At 41.3% G+C, this 19,453-nt stretch overlaps 3 protein-coding genes across 3 annotated transcripts; 1 reads left to right on the top strand and 2 right to left on the bottom strand.

The window, feature by feature from the left end:
* Positions 1-29: 29 nt before the first annotated feature.
* nedd8l (NEDD8 ubiquitin like modifier, like) lies at positions 30-2,930 on the bottom strand. Its single transcript, XM_083781925.1, has 4 exons — positions 2,776-2,930; positions 2,265-2,312; positions 1,096-1,178; positions 30-395 (listed from the first exon to the last, which is right to left on the bottom strand). The coding sequence occupies exons 1-4, from the start codon at positions 2,791-2,793 to the stop codon at positions 269-271; spliced, it is 276 nt and encodes a 91-aa protein (XP_083638051.1). The 5' UTR covers positions 2,794-2,930; the 3' UTR covers positions 30-268.
* A 624-nt stretch (positions 2,931-3,554) lies between these two features.
* LOC310871107 (uncharacterized protein) lies at positions 3,555-11,765 on the top strand (the record flags this gene model as incomplete). The annotated part of the gene is made up of 12 exons (XM_083782596.1): positions 3,555-3,601; positions 3,985-4,076; positions 4,185-4,365; positions 4,456-4,561; positions 4,914-5,011; positions 5,105-5,196; positions 9,726-9,892; positions 10,471-10,574; positions 10,665-10,770; positions 10,912-10,997; positions 11,101-11,192; positions 11,644-11,765. The coding sequence occupies 12 exons, from the start codon at positions 3,555-3,557 to the stop codon at positions 11,706-11,708; spliced, it is 1,236 nt and encodes a 411-aa protein (XP_083638722.1). The 3' UTR covers positions 11,709-11,765.
* Positions 11,766-14,055: 2,290 nt separating this feature from the next.
* Positions 14,056-19,359, bottom strand: homeza (homeobox and leucine zipper encoding a). Its single transcript, XM_083781667.1, has 2 exons — positions 18,933-19,359; positions 14,056-17,286 (listed from the first exon to the last, which is right to left on the bottom strand). Exons 1-2 carry the CDS (start codon positions 18,937-18,939, stop codon positions 15,272-15,274), a joined length of 2,022 nt encoding a protein of 673 aa, XP_083637793.1. The 5' UTR covers positions 18,940-19,359; the 3' UTR covers positions 14,056-15,271.
* Between the last annotated feature and the right edge of the window lie 94 nt (positions 19,360-19,453).

The raw sequence follows: 19,453 nt of genomic DNA on the forward strand, positions 1-19,453 counted from the left end.
GCACAAAGTGTATATATTCCAGAACAACATGAACTTCACTGTTTTATTCACAAGCAAGAAAAAAACAAAACTGGTGGGACCTCAAAAGCCTTGAGGGTTACAAAAACATTTACACGGATTAGCACAAAGTCATTTTTTTACGTTGGTTTGCTTTGTTTTTGTAGGCCTCTGACTGAGCGTAGGATTTGAGATCTCTCTGTGCCGTAACATAGTGTGACAGTGGACAAACTCTTAGGTTGGCTGCACCCTTAATGCCAGTTGGTGGTGACTAGGAGGACATGGGGTCGTGTACGCTGCTGGGACTGTGGAAGACTAGCCCGCCTCGTAGCGCCAGCACCAGGTGAAGAACCGAGCCTCCCTGGATCTTATAGTCTGCCGCCGTCTTCTCATCATTCCTGAGCGTCAACAACAAAGAGACAGGGAGAAACAACAGCTTAGAGCACTGGTTTTCAACCATTTTTATATCAAGGACCCATTAATTATTGAGCCACAAACCACCATTTGATGTTATTTAGCCTCTCAAACCCAAAACTAAAGAATATCTTGTCCACTATCCATGCTGTATTGATGTTGGTACCATTAGGAGAGATAACAGGCAAACTATCAAAATAACTATTCTTCTACATTCTGTAAATTAAGTAATTCAGATGCTTAACAATAATGTAACTCTTGCGTGTAAACTCTTACACTCAAGAGTTAAAGATCTAATAAGGGTCCATTTGGTTAGCAAATCTCCATTTAGCTGGGGACCACCTGACACCCCCCTCAGACCATTGGTTAGAGAAAAACGGCTTAGAGAAAACCTTAAACACATTTTTGGTGGGAACCCCTTTTGGTGTTTAGCTATTGAAAAATAGCAGATCTACAAGCTCATAGCACGCCACCAAGTGGCGCTCTACAAGCTTGTAGGTCTGCTATAAAAAAAATTATCGAAGAACGACTGACATAGAAACATAGCTTTTTCAGAAAACTGTCAGGATATAGAAGACATTTTTTTAATCTGATCTCAGGTCAAATTGGGTTAAGAGAGATGTGATTGTTAACTCTGGGCATGTGCATGTGTGTGTGTGTACTGTGTAGTGCAGAGGGAATTACATCTGTTTTCCACTGTAGATGAGTCTCTGTTGTTGAGGAGGGATGCCTTCCTTCTCCTCCACCCTCTCCTTGATTCGCTCCACCTTTAGTTTTTGTATAGATAAAGAGAAGGGTTAAAGGGATAGTAAAGATTTTTTTTTACTTAAGCTGAATGAAATACTTGCCATTAATATAGTGGTTGCAACTGTATTAATTGAGTGCCCGTGGTGGGAGTTCTACTCTAGTTTTGGTCAATATCAAGTAGTTCCGGTCATTTTGTGGGGGCCACGCAGTAAAATTAAATGAATCCACAAAACTAACGTCATTTGTATTGTTGACAATTTTTTGGGCGTAGTGATATGGACACAAAAAACATAGTTCTGTGTGATAGAGGGGTAAAAAATGAATGAAAGTTGCACTAATATTTTAGAAATAGGTCAACAATACAAATTACGTTAGTTTTGTGGATTCATTTACTTTTAATGTGTGCCCCCCACAAAATGACTGGAACTACTTAATATTTCACCAAAACCAGAGCAGAACTCCCACCACGGGACTCGGGCAATCAATTAATACAGTTGCAACCTCTATATTAAAGGTATATTCAGTGATTTCACTCAAAAAACCTTAGGTTTCGTTTTTGGCTGTCGGACCCAGCCTTTCGTCCAATCAGGATAGAGAGCCAAAAACGAAACCTACGGTTTTTTGACCCCCAGGGGTTAACTGGGGACAGGGAGGAACTCCTTATATGGTCAGCACACTCTATAGTAGGGAGGACTTAAACAAAAGGATTAAACAAAAAAATAAGTGATATTTGAATTAAGTGAAATCACTGAATATACTTTTAAAGTATTTCATACAGCTTAAGTTTAAAAAAAATCTGAACTATCCCTTTAAGTCAGTGGGTCTGTGAGGACAAGAAACGACAGTGCTGTGACTGACAGACCATCAATCATGAAGATATTTGAGCTAATTGATTGATTGATTAACAGTTTGCAGAATTACAGTACATTTCAAGTACAACTCAATACAAAAACTGTGAGTAGACGACACCATAAAGCATTACACTTGTTTACAATAGGGCCCACCATTTTCAATTAATCAAAACATTTACGAATATACACAACTATCATCATAGGAGGTAAAAAGGGAAAATAAACTTATACAGTGAGGGGGAACAGGGGCATTACCTTGTCAGTGGGCTCAATATCAATCTCGATTTCCTTTCCAGTTAGAGTCTGAAACAAAATGTGACCATAATGAATTGATGGAATGTCTACAATACATCTTCGACAGTGTGGTCGTTCACTGCAATAATAGACCCCCAAGTCTCTAGCCTAATATTTAGACTCTCGTAGATGTATTTACTATTTATCGATTCTGACATTTTCAGATCTACGCGACGACAGTCTAAATCTTAGGCTGCCAAGTCCCCAGCCATTTTAAATTAGAACAAATATGGTCTTCTCTAACCACAAAATACAAACAATTATAATACACGGCACTACAATTACTCTAATATAAAATGGAACCTACATGTTATTAATGAAATTAGGTATATTATAAGGTCTATTATACAGGCAGAAATGTGCTGTGGTCCAACATTTTGGTCGAACTGACTGACTATAGTTCACTGCTTCACAATGAAGTGGCTAGCAGTAGTTAGCATGTGTCTCAGCCAAAAACGATGACTAGCCTTACCTTTACTTTAATCAGCATTTTGAATTCTGTATAAAACGTATATCAATACAATCGGAAATAATTACTATATCTATACTTGATGTGTAAAGTATAGCGAATATGACAACACAACAACAACCACTCGGTAAAATGTCTATTTTACTTCCTGTGTAACACACTAATCCTTCCGTCTGTGGCGTATAGTGCATTTGGTCCGTTCCGGTTGAATGAATACCCCCCAACAAAACATTTCAATACCCAGCTATCACATGGTTATGAATATTAATTGTATTATTAGATATTTTAAGGACACATGCAATGCCTTGTTTGTGATTGTTGTCCAAATGGTTTTGTCACCCTTCTCTCAGATGTTCATAATTGAGCTAATTAGCTGCAGACTATAAAACGTGTCACTTGTCAGCTGTGAAGGGTTTGGTCCATAGAGTCATGGTGGTTTGGTCTAGTCATGCAGACTCATCATTGTCTATGTGTCCTCATTTTGTCAGCTGCTACAGCAATTTACCATGCTTCTCATGTCCCAATTGTTGAGGAGGATGATGATACAGGTATATGGCACAGACATTTAAAACTATGTAGGCTAGTTGTAATAACTATCAACTTGTCAGACTATAACTTACAAAGACTACAAGTAATGATATTCCTTTGCAGATCCTATACATGTATGCCACAAGGACAGTGTCAATATCACGTGGTATATTTCACAGGAGGCATTCCCACATGCAGCTCGTTTCTTCCTTGGAAACTGCATTGCAAACAGTTTTTCAGAGCTTTCTACTCCAATGGGCCATGTTGTCGGCCAACTGCAGTTTGACAGTAAACTCACTGGGTGCAAGTTCAAAAGATTGGTAATGCTATGCTACATTTGAACAAAATTGCTTTCCGATTCAGAATACGGTAATCCAATTTTGTCCAACCTCTGCCATTTAATTATTGGCCTAATTTGAGCAGGTCACCAATTTTGTCCTTTGATTCCGATTGGTCTTCTAAGACTAACCAATTTAATTTCCATTTTCCACAGATCAGAGGCAAACATGTGGTCTATCGAAATACCTTGACATTTAGGCCACATGGAAGAAAACCTTCAGATTACAACAAAACCATTGAGTGTGTCTACAATAGGTAAACGGTTGCATTGGGCTGACTGGTTATGGAGCTGATGGTTATGGAGCTATACATCTTAAATCATATCTCAATTTTTATTTATTTTAGAACCGATGACTGGATACCTCCTTTCCTGACCCGTGGATCAGGTAGCGCAGTGGGCCATGGACAACTAGACTTCCACATGGCGCTCCTAAATGGTGAGTTCTCGCTCAGTGGCCCTGCAGTCCTAAACAAAACTAAGCAGCACAGTAGCTATACTTTAACTTTGTAATATGAAAACTTTTTTTCCCACCCACTCCCTGTAGAAGAGCTCACTGATTGGGCTCAGACAAATGTTATCCCTTTGGGTTCCTTCATCCCAATATGGGCAGCAGTCCAACAGACCTACCATCAACCCTTGTTGCTGCTCATGGAAGAGTGTGTTGCTGCCACCACCCCTGAACTCCATCCCGACAGCCAGGTCTACCCTATCATCAACAATAAGGGGCAAGTTATCTCATGGCATGAACTTCACTCCACAACAATGGGAACACGGAACTTTTACTGACTTGTGTTAAGTTTAGAATGTCTTTTCAGGTGTCTTGTAGATGGTACGATGTCCAACTCCATGTTCCTAGATCGGTATGAGACTTCTTCAATTATCCTATACCTGCAGTCCTTCAGGTTTGCTCTCGGGAAAGAGGTGAGTCACGGAGAATCGTTTTGGTTTTTATATCAAAATGTGTGTTATCTAGGCCTATAGGGCTTTAAGCAACTAGTCGACTATTCAACTAGTCGACTAGTACATCCACTAGTCGACCTTGTTGGTACTAGTTGACTATAGTTGATAAGAAGAGAAAAAAAACTGTTTTTGTAGGCCTCAAGATCGGCTAGATTATAGTTATAGTCACCAATGTAGACAGTTTTTAAATGTAAAACTATTATTATTTATTTTACATAATAGGTAGGCCTATAGTTAAACAACTAGTCGACTAGTAAACTAGGCAACTAGTAAAAAATGTTATCTGGTTTTGACGTGACCTTGTTACCTACAGGTCTATATCCACTGCAAACTAGTTGCCTGGGATCCTGCGATTCTTAACGAAAACAAGAAAGCCTGTCATTATGTAAAAGATGGCATGGACGTGGGCATGTAAGCATGGGCGTAACTTTATCTATTGTTGTCCTATCCATGCTGGTCCAGATAATTGATGGTGTCTGCCACCCATGTTTTTCTTTTTACCAGATGGGAACTACTAGATGATCCATCACGGAGCAAACTCTGTCGCTGCTGTGACTCGACTTGCAAAACCCGGCCCAAGAGAGATGCGGAATCAGGTTGGTATCATTTGCATCCAGAATGATCCCAATACTCAAATTGCTGCCTCCTTTGTCCTCCAGCATGGTGGTGTTACAGTGAAATTGGTGAACTGCTCAAATTAGTCCAATAATTAAATGGCAGACGTTGGACAAAATTGGATTACCGTATTTTGTTTCTCACCTGATTCTGACAGGACATTAGGTCTACTAGCCAGGACGTGTGACGTGTCAAACTAGGGGGTTTTCATGATTCTGAATCCATTCCATTCCAAGCATTGGCTTTGCACAAAAAACACTCCTTGGGCTAAAAACGACCATAGCCGTCATCACAAATGTGATGATGTCAGCACATTTTGGGGACAATTGGGTAAGTGGCTATGGCCAAATGTAGTCCAAGGAGTGTTTTTCATGCAAAACGAATGCTTGGAATGGATTCAGAATCATGAAAACCCCCTAGTTTGACATGTCACATGCTACTTAAAGCATAATGAAATTTAGAAAATATTGCCTTTTATAATAGGTTATCAATAGGGCCATCTTGGATTAAGGCAAATTTAGGGTATTAGCAGTGAGCAGATTAGGGTAGATTTTCTATCCTGGCTAGTAGACCTAATGTCCTGTCTTGGTGAGAAACAAAATAATCAAATTTTGTCCAACTTGAGAGGTTTTTTTTACTTAATTTACTAAATATACAGTATGATCATCTTGTGGTCTTCACACACTTTGAATACTGTTTTTTTTGCATTGGGATCTGGCTAGTTACATGTACAAATGCATTTCCTTCTAGAATTGCACATCCGTTCCTTAAAATTGTTTTTGTGTTTATAGAACCTCAGCCTCAGGGCCTTGTTCAGCTAGCTTGTTTTGGACCACTGATCATTGTTGATCAAGATCCTGATGCACTGAGACAATCAACAAACTCTTCCACTGCAGGTTTTGTATAATTTGTTGGATATGTGTGGAAATTGTGATTTGTTTTAAAATTCTAAAGGTCTAATGGGCATTCTCCCTTACAGGAAAACGCCAATCTAAAGCTGCTGTGAAGTGGCGTCTATTGCCACAGATGAAGTGGCACTAGTGGATGACCCAAAAGAGTTGGTCCTTGTGTTGTCTGTAGATATGTGGTCTGACTCTGTAATAAAGATTGTTTTTTAACAAGAGTTGAGCTCATTTACATGAAGTGTCGTCCCTTCTAACATAACCAGTGTTAACTGCAATTTTATGGTTTAAAAATTATGCTTTGACTAAAGTTGATGTCTGCCTATATTCTGTATCTTTTGTCCATGTGGCAATAGAGCGTCACCATGACGACGCCAGGCCCAGGAAATAATTCCCAATTAATTTTTCCCAGAGACATTTCAAAAAGTATTTATTTAAAGACCTTTTAAGCGTCGTAGGCCTACAAAGCCAACTCGAGTTGTGACAAATCATGACGACAAACATTTTGGACCGAACAAATAATTACAAAGAAGAAAAACAAAGGGTTTTTCTTCTTCTTTCTAATTATTTGTTTGTGTAAAAATTGGCTTGTTGTCATGATTTGTCACAACACGAGTTGGCTTAATTGTACGAGGCTTAAAAGGTCTTTAAATAAATACTTTTTGAAATGTGAGGAAAATGAACGGGGAATAATTTCCTGGGCCCGGGTAGGGGGCAGGACTGCGACGCAGCGCTCTATATAGACCCACTTGATCGGCTAACACAGGGAGGCTGTCAGAACCTTCACTAAAACATCCGGGACAACACTACACACGTCCCAGACTATTCCCTTCTGGCTCCCAAACTATGGAATGAACTCACCATTGCAATTAGAACTGCAAACTCGCTCCCAATCTTCTGCCACAGTCTGAAAACTCCCCTCTTCAGACTCCACCTTAGCCCGTAGCACTGACCACTTGCTCTTAGCCTGGATGAATTTGCAGGTGGATGCAAAGGATTTGTTTTTATTGATTGAAATATTTATTAACAGTTACAGTACATTTCAAGCACAAACTCAATACAAAGACTTAACTGTGAGTGGATGACCCAATTAAGCATTACACTTGTTTACAAGAGGGTCCACCTTGTTCACGTACAAATAGACACTTCTATATAGTCAAAGAACAGAACAGGAATTCATCATAAAGGAGCTAGAAAGGGAAAAGAAACGTATACAGTGGGTGGGGGGGGGGGGGATTCAGATTTTACAGGGGCCCGTTTAGAATTGCAGCCGTCCGTAGGTGCCCTTTGAGAGCGGTTTTGAAGGAGTCAAGGGATTTGCATGTCTTAATGACTGTTGGTAGGGTGTTCCACATTTTGGTGACATTGGAGCAAAAATAATTTAGTCCCTTGTTTGTGCCGAATCTGGGTTGTACATGGTTTGTTGCACTCCCTCTGGTGTTGTGGGTGTGGACTTCGTTAACATTAGGGAAGTATTTAGACAGGTACATGGGTATCTTGGTGGTGTATCGAATCTTGTGGACCAGACCTTTTGCAAGATGCTGTACTCTGTCGTCGACCGTAAGCCATTCCAGCCTGTCAAAGTGGGCAGGGGTGAGGTGGGTTCGGGGGTTGAGGCCAAGTAGGAGCCAATGTGGAACGCCCTACCAACAGTCATTAAGACATGTGAATCCCTTGACTCCTTCAAAATCGCTCTCAAAGGGCACTTGCAATTCGAAACTGCCCCCCGTAAAATCGGAATACCCCCCCACCCCCCGCTCCCCTTTGTTTTCCCCCTCACTGTATATGTTTCTTTTCCCTTTTTACCTCCTTTATGATGAATTCCTGTTCTGTTCTTTGACTATATAGAAGTGTCACTAAATGTTTTGATGAATTGAACAAGGTGGACCCTCTTGTAAACAAGTGTAATGCTTTATTGGGTCGTCCACTCACAGTTAATTAACAGTCTTTTGTATTGAGTTGTGTTTGAAATGTACTGTAATTCGGCAAACTGTTAATAAATATTTCATTCAATCAATTTAAAACGTTTTTCCCAGGTGTAAAGATAGTTTGTTATCAGCGAGCCAGGTGCAAATTCTACCGAGTTCAGAGCTGAGGGCCTTTTCAACCTGCAGTTTGTTCCTAGCAGTGCCGAGTCATCTGCGAACAGGAACAAGTTGCAGTCACAAGCTGATGTCATGTCGTTTACATATATTAGGAACAGTATGTATGCTTCCTTGTGGAACGCCACAGCTCACAGGGAGGGGGGGACGGGACAGTGTTCCATTCACCTCCACCATCTGTTCTCTCCCCTCCAGGTAGGATTGCATCCAGCTCACTGATGTGCTATCGAAACCAATTAAAATATGTAATTTAGATTATTATATTATTATTATCATACATGGCATTCTATAGTGTTTACTTATAGTTTCATAGGTATATTAATGGTGCGGTTTAGGACAGCATACCAATTGTATCTAATCAGCAGTTGTTGTTTTTTGTTTGTTTTTTTATGTTGCACATTGTTAATATAAATTAAAATTGTTTCTTCATCAAGTCAGTTATTGCTCAAGCACCTGTATACTTTGATGGAGTTATATTGGACTCGCATAGCCATACTATCTGCCTGGGCAATTTGCATTGCAAAGGCAGATTAAGGCTGGCTACATGAGGCTACAGTTATATGGCATTAACAGAACACAACATTATATCAATTCAGTATAGGCTTTAACCTTATCACTTATTTGATATTGTCATTCCTCTTGTCCACCTGTTGAAGACTCCAGGGTCTTCAACAGGGGGTTTGGGACTCCTGGGGGTCCTCAGAGTAATAGCCTACAGGGGGTCCACCAAATCGTTGTGTGGTGAGGAACATTAACCGAGAAATAGATCTAAAAGCGCCTCGCAGCAATGAGCTTGTAGTTCGGCAATCGGCAAAAAGAGCAGAAGCTGATATGAGGCTGAGCCAACAGTCGAGTTGATAACATAATAGGCCTAGAGGGTTTAAAAAGGTTACATTTCTGAAAATGCCGTACACATCAGGCCCCGATTGGACAGTCTGGCAATTCTGGCATATGCCATTGCCAGAAGGGCTGGCCAGTCATTGGGCCGGGGCTGAGCCAAAACAATAAGAAAAAGTATTAAAACAAGAAATGATCACATAGTGATAAAAATAGACAGCAATAGTCTATAGTATAGACTATTGCTGTCATTTCTCATTTCTGTCACCTTTTGTGAAGACCCCAAATTAAATACATCCTGGACTTTATAGTGTAGCTTTTGTGGGTTATTTAAAATTCTAATCAACTAACCAAAGAAATGCCTGAAGTTGTTAACAGAGACCAGGTGAGAGACATTTGCTTGATTGCAAGCACACAGTCAGGTGGAATTCAAAAAACAGTTGCAGCTGAAGCCTAGTGTTCAGTCATGATGGCTTTCTTTTGGCAAGGTGCACTGCAGGTCTTGATTCTGGCAACTGCCATTTTAGTGAATGCAGGTAATGCTATTACAATAAAAATGACTGAAAATGAAGTGAGTTAAAGTAGGGATTTAGCAAAAATATAGTTTACATTGTCCGTTTCACTCTGTGAGGTGGAAACTTTCAAGCGTTCATGTCTGATCCTTCACAGATGTGACGCTGGACTGTGGCTCAGATTTTGTCTCGGTGGTATGGAGAGACATACAGTCCAGGATTGACCCTTCACTGCTGCGATTAGGCAACTGTCGTCCCAACCGCTTCACTGCTCAGGATGCCCTTTTCAATGTTGGACTTGATGAGTGTGGTTCCAAGAGATTAGTAAGTACCTACTAAAGTATATATATTTTTAAATGGTAAATATGTTAAGCTTTTCTTTTTTTTTACTAATACATTTGTCTTAAAAGGTAACTGGAGATCAGCTGGTGTTTATGAATGACTTGACCTACATGCCTCATAATGCCGAAGTCCCGGACTTCATTCATCCAGTTGTCTGTGCCTACGAGAGGTCGACATTTGCATTAGTTTATAAATGATTTTGGGTGACATTTTTTTATTTGAATGCTGATCATGTGGGCATGTTGATGGATTAAGCAGTATGTCATTACCCCCCTCCCATACAGGCCCAAAGACTGGTACCCTCCCATTTTAGACCATATTGTGTTTCACACGTATGGCATAGGAAATCTACTATTCCACCTGGAACTCATGAATGGTAGACTAATCTTAATTTGCTACAGACACTTTGAAAATGGCAATACCTCCTCAGTCAATCTCCTAGGTAAAATAATTCCATCTCTGTCTGTATTTATTTATTTTCAGAGGATTTCTCTGGTCCAGCAACATCTGTTTCCTTCCCTCTCGGGTCCTTTATCCGAATCTCTGCCCGTGTTGAACAGAGGTCCCATCAGCCCTTCCTACTGTTCCTTGAGGAATGTGTGGCTGCTTTGACTCCACAACTGCAGCAGGACAGCCATACATATCCAATAATCACCAACAAGGGGTATATGCTTGCAACTTATTTTCCATGGAAATCATTTATTTTATTGTGCAATTAAACTCTAAAGAAATTACCTTCATGTTTGTCATTCAGGTGCCTTGTGGACAGCAAGGTAACTCGAACAAAGTTTGAACCAAGACGAGAACCATCCGTTATTAATTTGTCCCTTCAAGCCTTTAAATTTGCTGCTGGAGAGGAGGTAGGCTAAGGTTTTTATTTTGTGTAGTATATATCCTGAGATCCCTTCACATAATTTCATAGGCAAGCTCCTTGTGATTATTAAAAAGGAATGTTTTGGACACTGACTGTTTTTCGGATGACTAATCTCGCACATCAACAGGTGTATGTTCATTGCAAGCTTGTGGCCTGGGATCCCAAGAGTGTTGACAGCAGCAAGAAGGCCTGTCACTATAAGAAAGGGCAAGGGTAAGGAATGGCTGGGTGCACCACCTGATTTAATGTTGTATTCTTTATAAGCAAATATATTTTAGCATGAATGTTTGCAACATTGAATAATTTCTCTTTGCAGCTGGGAGCTTCTAGATGACCCTTCTTATAGCAGGCTGTGTAACTGCTGTGAATCTAGCTGTAGACCTAGAAAGAGGAGGAGTACCACAGCAGGTAATTATGGGTGTTGGCTTTTGTTTTAACCCATTTTGGGCGGGAACCCCTAAAGCATTATGCTATGTTTTAGCTATTGAAAAATAGGTGATCTACAAGCTCGTAGCGTGCCACTCGGTGGCACGCTATGAGCTTGTAGGTCTGCTATTTTTGAAAAATCGAAGAACGACTGACATAGAAACATAGCTTTTTCAGAAAACTCTCAGGATGTAGAAGACATTTTTAGACTCTGATCTCAGGTCAAAGCCCTGTATATATACTTTGTTGTTTATCATAGCAAAAGTAACCCAACTACAAGCTTGTAGATCGGCTGTTTGTGTCAAATGTTTGCCTAGTATTGTGCCATGCCCAGAATAGGGGCTATGGCTGGGTTAGCCTATATAAATATATATGGTTAAAATGGACCTGACATGTCTCTTAACAGTTTGTTTTATGTGCTTTTCTTTTTCAGGGATAAATGGTTTTAGTGAGAATGCTGTTGTAGGCCCGTTTACTATCACTGGCATGGATGCCTGAATATTGCCAAGAAAACAAGCAGCAATTTTATCCCAAGAAACCAGATCAAATATTAACTTATCAAATATCTTTTTTCAATAATGCCTTTGTCCTTAAAGTTGGCAATGGTGCCCAAATATCCCTCCAGATGTGAGTTTTGGTTTGATAATAAAAATGAAAAACTTTAAAATGCTGGCTTTGTCTTTTCTCCTTGTGGAGTTTCTGCACTGGAACGTCACATTTGATCCAAGGCTATATCTCTCTGCTTCAATTTGTGTTTTATACTTTATTGGAATACTAGCTCTGTTAAATGGAAAGCATGGCCATACCTGCATGCTGGTAGAATTTACAGACCCCCTACGGGCGTTTTTTGAGTTGTGCAGCCACTCCATTGCGTAGCTATGTGTCCCTATGAGTATGTATACTTGTCCCTGTGTCCGAGCGGACAGCTGAAACACCTCAGCAATACCACTGGATGGCACTGTTGCGCAGCGTCACGCACGCACACACAGAGGCCAGGGAGGAGGGCTTGTACAGTACAGTACAGTATTGCAGCACCACTCAGTTCAGATAAAAAAAAATCATGTAGAACCTGGTGAATCCCTGAAAAATATCATGGTTTCCAATGTTCCCAGAGGATTCAGAACATCGCTAATTTCACCTATCATAATGCTATTTGTAGCTGTCCCAGAAAATGTATAATATGTGAACATATGTATGTTTATTTGGGTACATATTGTATTTGCATGCTGTGTGTGTGGTGCCTGGTCTTTTATTGCTGTTCATTATGACCTAGAAGGGCATGCAGGAGCAGAGCCCTGTGATTAGAGTGAGGCAGCATTCATGGCACCTGTGTGAGCTGAACTCAGGCAGAACAAGCTGAGTTTCAGTGGTGCAAGGAGCTCTTCCCACGTCTAAAAAAAGTGTCCTTAAATAAAGAATATAAGAGAAGATAAAGTAGCTCTCCTAAAATAATCTGCAGAAGGCGCACACGGTATGTTACATGTTGTTTTCTTTGTTTGTAAACGGTGTAATTCTGTCGATCGGTTAATTGTTTGTGTACATCTCATTGTGTTTCTTTATATATAATATGGACATGATTGACTGACAACAAGGACATTCATATTTCATGTTTCATTGTGTTTAAAAGGATATTGTTATGTTTTGTGTTTTCAGTTTTTCACGTTGTCTTGGGGAAATGAACAACCTCGAGATATCAGTTGGAGCGTTTGTTATTCTGCTAGATAGGAGCGGTTATACTATTGAAACATGTTATCCCTACTGGAAAAAGTGGAAATGTTAAGTGGGCTATAGAAGTATAAAACTGTTCTTTAAACCAGTATGCCGGGGAGCCACAGGCCCAAAAGCTTAACCTGTGATGTCATGACATACTTTTTATTTGTGTTTTTGAGGGGTGCTAGCCCCTCCTATATACAGGTTCAATGTTTGTTTTAAAAATGCCATTGACAAGGAAGAGAAATTTATGTTTATTTTGTCCCTAACACAAACATTAAATCCATACTTTGTGCCAGCTGGGACCCCCATACAAGATCTGTTTTCTTTAAAATATTCCACATTATTGAAGATTTTTGGAAAATAGATGCTCTACAAGCACACAACACGCTTCAATATGATTCATGAGCTTGCAGATCAGATATCTTCAAAAAGCTGATTTAAACTGATTAATTTTATATAAGTTCGCTGGGGACCTCTTGAAACATGACTATTCATAAACTATTCACTCTCACACCAGGGGTCAGTGTCTGCCATGTGGTCAGTATGGACATATAGTCCTCTGTGGTGGTGGTGGGGGGGGGGATAAGAGAAGGGGGGTATTTAAGTTTGACTTTCTCCTTTGACACTTGCATAAATTATTTTCTCAAGAAAGGTTTCAGTGGCCTTCTACCAAGTTCACATATTAATATAACATTATCTACCAAGTTCACATATTTTGTGGGATTCTGATATTCATGATTTAGTTTTATAGAATATCCTGTACCACGGAGAGATGGGAAGTTTGCATTCATAACTATAATAATTATCTGTTTTGCTAGTTTCTTTCTTTAGTATTTAATACTATGTTATTTGGTCAACTGATACTTCTTTAAGTTTGAGTTAAAAGCAACCTGATTCAGCTAATCTCAGTTGTGTGTCAACTTATTAGGCAATAGTCTGTTTTATAAAGTGCAAGATGCCATGTTTTTGTTGTAAAAAAACATCTTTTAAACCTTTTTCAGTTTGAATGTCTACGAATAATTTCTTTGTATGTTAAATTCACAATGTATTGTAAAGGGATCCATAACTGAGGTACATGCACAGTACATGCACATACACAATGCATGCATAGAAAATAGAAATGCACGCCAAAAATGAAGAAATAGTTTTATTAAATACATGTAGTGACATACCTGAATCTGACACATTTGTGCTTGTAATTAATCATTTCAATCAGTAGAAATAACATGGTAATATTGCTTTGGATCATTTCATCAAACCCAACGTGCCATTTCTTGGTTTACATCAAATACACCATCTTCTATTTTGTCTAGGAAAGGAACTAATTTACTAGATCAGGTTCCTTTACGAACTATTTATCTACAGTATATCAACTTATTTACCAAGACCACTCCTTCAGTCTCTCCTATCTACAAAGAGTTGTAATTTGAGACAACAAAAATACTGATATACAGAAAGCATGTGAGTGCAAATCCAAAACCAAGTTTGGCAACTTGTTTCACTTATATGGACATTGAAGTTAGTACTCAATTTGCATTTTTATGACTTAACTTCTTTGCTGTCAAACTGCGCGGGGACAGTGCAAACAGCATGTAAATTTGAAGTATTTACAGTAGGCACAGGATCTAGGAATATGCCAGCATTATTAGTCACAATTAGATCAATTACTGTTTATGCTAAGCCTTTGAAAGTCAGTGTGGTACAAGGCCTTAATGGATCAACAATGACAAGTTAGCAATTTGTGTTTTTTCAAAAGAAACAGTTCACATGAGCATCAAGGCAGCAGTCTCTAAACCCATGGTGAAACATGCCAACTTAAAGCCTTAATGTCCAGTGTGCTTTTTTATGAAGAAGGAATTGGCTGTAAAGGAATGAATATACACAGTGATCAGTCAGATCTTTTTTTTTTATCCAGAGCAGTTTAATATCTGCAAAATTCTGAGCTACACTTAAGTACCAAAAGTACTATCAATATAAATTATACTGCTACAAAAAAACAAAAACAAAAAATTTAAACGAATAAGTAATTATACACAATCTAAGCAGAAACGAAGCTAAACATATAACAAACCAGTGTACAAAGTACTGTCCTATCAATTCAACAGCCCTTCCAATGACAGCAAAAAGCATAATCTAACTCCAAATATATTAGGATGAGCAGGAAATGCAGCATCTGAAAAACAAAAAAGGCCACAACTTTTGGGCTTGTACTGGGAAGACTAGATGTCACACACCTGTTCCAATTAAAGCAATACTAATAACTAAAGTTGTTGCCTTGAGATGGAATGTGGTGAACATCCTACTACCTTCCAAACATCTCAGCAACTTTGGTTCCAGTGTCTTTTTCCTCAATCAGTAACATTAGACTCTTGGTCATTTACTCCACTCTCCTGAGAAGAAAACCAATCACGCACTTGCTGGTAGCTCATTCTTGACTTCTTGCATAGGGAGTCGAGGTCCTTTTCCTGCAGTACCCCGTTCAAACGACGATATGCTTCCAGTGGTTGGGTATCAGGAGAATCTGTCGGAACACTCGTCCCATTCGCTTGAGATTTTCGTTTGCGGCTACCTGCAACCCGTGGCGTTCCACTGCCGCTATTCCCATTAGACAATCCATTGCTTCCTTGCAGAGTAGCAAGCTCAGCCAGGAATTGTTCACGAACCCCCTGCACCCAGCGCAACTGACCATTCTTAACAGCATATCGTGTGTCTCCAAACCACTGAATAATATCTGCACGGGGTAAGCCTGTGACCTTCACAAGCTCTGTGTAGTCTTCACTCTTTGGCCACTGGCACTGTAAGAAGTGTTGTTTTAGCACATCCAATTGATCCTTGGTCTTCCTTAGCCGTCCGCCGGGAGTGAGGGCAGGAGAGGTGGATGAAGGCGTCCCGGAGGACACACGCGACGGTGTGGACGACTTCTTTGATGTGCTGACGCCATTTGAAACCTGTTTATGGGGTGAGGCTGTTGGCGGCGGGGTGCCAGAGAGGGAGGACGACGGGGAGGATTTCGTTACACATGATGGCTGCTGTGGAACCTCTGGCTCCGTCTTGATCTGAGTCTGACTGATCTTCGTTAACTGTAGGGGTTTCTCGTCCCATTCCTCGCTATCTTCTTTACCAGAATCCTTTTGCCCGTCTGCCGTTTCTAACGCAGATCTTTCCCCAAATGCTTGCAGGCTGTTTGACAGGAACGTCTGAAAGAAATGTGAGTTTATGTCACTGCCAAAGGCTCCCTCTTCCACCTCTTTATCATTTCGCTGTTGACGTGACTTTTGAGAAATGAGTGGAAGAGGCTGAACTTGCTGAGGTTCTTCTTTTCCTTCCACTGTAGTCTGTTGAGAATAGACTTGGGCAGCAGCATGGACTCCTCTGCCTATCCTAAGCTGGTAACGGCTGTCACTAAACCATTTGCGGATGTCGTTGCGACTCAGACTAGTCTCTTCCTGCAAACGTCTCAGTTCTGTCTCCGCGGGCCAGTTCTCTCTCACAAAGCTGCTGCGAAGCACAGCAAGCTGAGCTTTGGACTTTTTATACCGCCCATGTCGTCGTTGTTGTGCAGACGAGTCAGAGAGATCTTGTGACACATCGGCCGCCGTAGTAGCGGGCGTGTCCGCGGGCGTGTCCGCGGGCGGGCGGTAGTTGTACGAGTCCTGGGGGGGTGGAAGAGAAGAGCTGAAGCATGGGAACGTTGATCTGGCCGGCTTGTAGGTTTCCGGTGACTCATATTTTGTTTTTTTCTTTTGGGAGACCAAGGTGGAGAAAGCACCTTCTATTTGAGGAGTGTCCTCATCCTCTGTCATTTCCTCACATAAATTCCTCTTCGTCTGAACATCTTCCTTTGTGTCAGCATAATCGCCAGAGATCTCGGGCACTGCCAGCTTTCGTCGCGTCTCCTCGATCTCCTCAGAAGCCCAGCTGATGCCATATTTAATTCTTTGCACCATAAACCACACCTTAACTTTGTCCAGCGTCAAGGCACACACTCGGGCCAAAGCATTAACCTCGCGGGTCGTTGGGTAGGGAAACAAATTGAAGGCTTGGACCAGCTCTGGGATCGAGTCAAGTTCACGAGTTTGATCCGAGTGCGTCCACACCAATTTCAGTCCCTCAGACACCAGCGGCAGGCACACGACAGAGTTGGGGTTGGTGCTGAAACTCGCAGCGCTGCTTGTGCTACCGTTGGCTGCACTGACAGGTTGGTGCAAATCCTTCGAGGAGCACGGAACGGCGTGCTTTCCTTCACCTTCTGTTTTCGTCACTTCCCCCTCAAAGGGTTCCTTCATGTCCACACCCAGTCCCGTTCTACCGTTACGGTCACTGTATGCTGCCATCTGGGACATCAAAGTCACTCCCTTCTGACCTGGAGAAAGACACAAAAACATCAGATGTCAGTTTTGTTTTGCATAATGGGAATTTAAAAAAATATATATTTTTTTTAAACTAAACACACTGGCTCAAAGGGAATGTAAGAAATAACACTGAAAAGAGCACAATAAGCAATATATGTGGTGTTTGAGAACTTTCTATTCTCAAAGTCAATTATTCGACAGCTGTTTCCCCCTCCCCCTACTTTGCACCCCTCTGAATCTCTCAGCGAAACTGGTCGTATACTCTCTGCCCAGATTGAGGCACCCCTCCCCCCTGGAACCAGAGTGTGGTGACTGACTTTTGTTTTGTGAGAGTGGGGGAGTGGTGTGTCGAGGGCTGGGGTAGGGTGGGGTGGCAGCTTGGGGGAATGGGGGCCATAAGAAATCCATCACAGCCTACTTTCTCACCCCTTCCCACTAGTGCTGGCTTTGTTCCCCTTCAAGTTCTCAAACCTGAAAGACTCAAGTGTGGCCTCCTCAAGAACCAATAGTAATACAAGGGAAACACCTATGTGATAAGGCAATGAGGGTAAATTAGCCATAATTAGACAGGCCAGGCAAGGAGTAGTCACACTCAGAATGTACTTGAACAAAATGTGTTAATAATATGTAAAATATTATGTACAGAAATGAAACTGACAAAGCCAATCTTACTGTGTTGTTTGTAGTTAAATCCAAGTAGCCTACTGGTGGATGAATTAATTATTTAACACATGTTATGCAACAGGTGCCACACTGATGTTTACATTAATATTTATCTTGAGCATCAGTAGCCTGTAGTACATTTAGCATGGACAAACTCCTTGTGTTTTTGTGGGTAACCGAGTCTGTGCCCAATCAATGCCGTATAATATATAATCTGGTCACTACGAGTTGACCAATGACTTGCATATAATTATTTATTTATAATAATTAATTAGCGCCAATAAAATGTTGAACACGGGGCTTCACGCAGAAGCACGGCTGCAGTAAACAGATCACACCACGGCAGCCCGATTAGGTCATTTTGTGCCACGCAAGAAGTGTGCCAGTGGTGTGGGAGAAGATGGGCCAATAATAATAATAATAATATCAGAAAACAACTTCTGGATCATTCTCCCCGCAATCACATATCAATCATCACATCGTTTAGTCTTTCGGATCGAGGCCATAATGAATTCAAAACGGTGAAACAAATCGCCCTTTAGAAGTGAGTCAGTTGAAACAGACCGAGGACCTCCATGGACACCACCAGACCGGAGCAGAGCAGTCCACTCTGGGCTTTAGGGGAGGCGAGCAGCTCCTTTGTGGCGTACTAAACTAAACCGCTCGGACTGCACAGGCGCACTCCGTCCATCGGACACGCTTGAGTGAAACACAAAAATAAACTTACCATACAAAAAAAAAACCAACCCCAAACACCAACACGGGCTTTGTTCACCAGATCATCCGTGTTGAGGAACACCAAAAACAACGGACTTTTGTTTTCTTAAAAAGACCACCGATCCTCGTTTGACTAACTATACTACAAACGAAACAATAACCCGTCCACCCCCCTCCGTCCGTCTGATTGACCCCTCGTCTGTTTATCAAGCTCTCTCTCGACGGGATTTTCTGTTTACGGCACAAAAAGATGCGGCTGCTCAACTAACTTTGTCACCTTTCATGAGTTGAGACGAGAAGTGGATCCGTTTTTTTACGGTGGAAACTCCGTAACGTTCAATCCATTGGATTTCGGGGCTTCTGAACTTGAATCCAGCCGTTTTTACTTTGCCCTCCTCGGTCGATCGGTCGGTCCCACCGTTGTTGCTTTTGTTCTGAAACTGAGAAGTGTCCCCCCTTACACTGTCCGGCCAGACGAGCCGAGGCTACTAGGCGGAGCTGAGGACCAGGAACTCTGGGAAGGCCCCGTGTCCGTGTGCGCCGTGGTGCCGTCCCATCCCAACCAAACACCGGACGACGATTGGAGGAGACCGAAACCAGACAGCAGGTTGCAGATCCGGTCTGGAGCGCGTAACGGTAACGGCCTTGCGTGTCTATCAATGTGTGCGTGCAGATTGCCGGATGGGAGTAGGCGGGCTCTAGAACGGATCTGAGCACCGAATGGTAAATAGAACCAAGGCTTTCCACGGGTGCTGGTTTCTTTCCTTTTTTTTCTCCCCCTTTTTTTGCATAGAAGTG

This window comes from Protomyctophum parallelum (assembly GCF_964188405.1).
Source record: "Protomyctophum parallelum genome assembly, chromosome: 14".
NCBI lineage: Eukaryota > Metazoa > Chordata > Actinopteri > Myctophiformes > Myctophidae > Protomyctophum > Protomyctophum parallelum.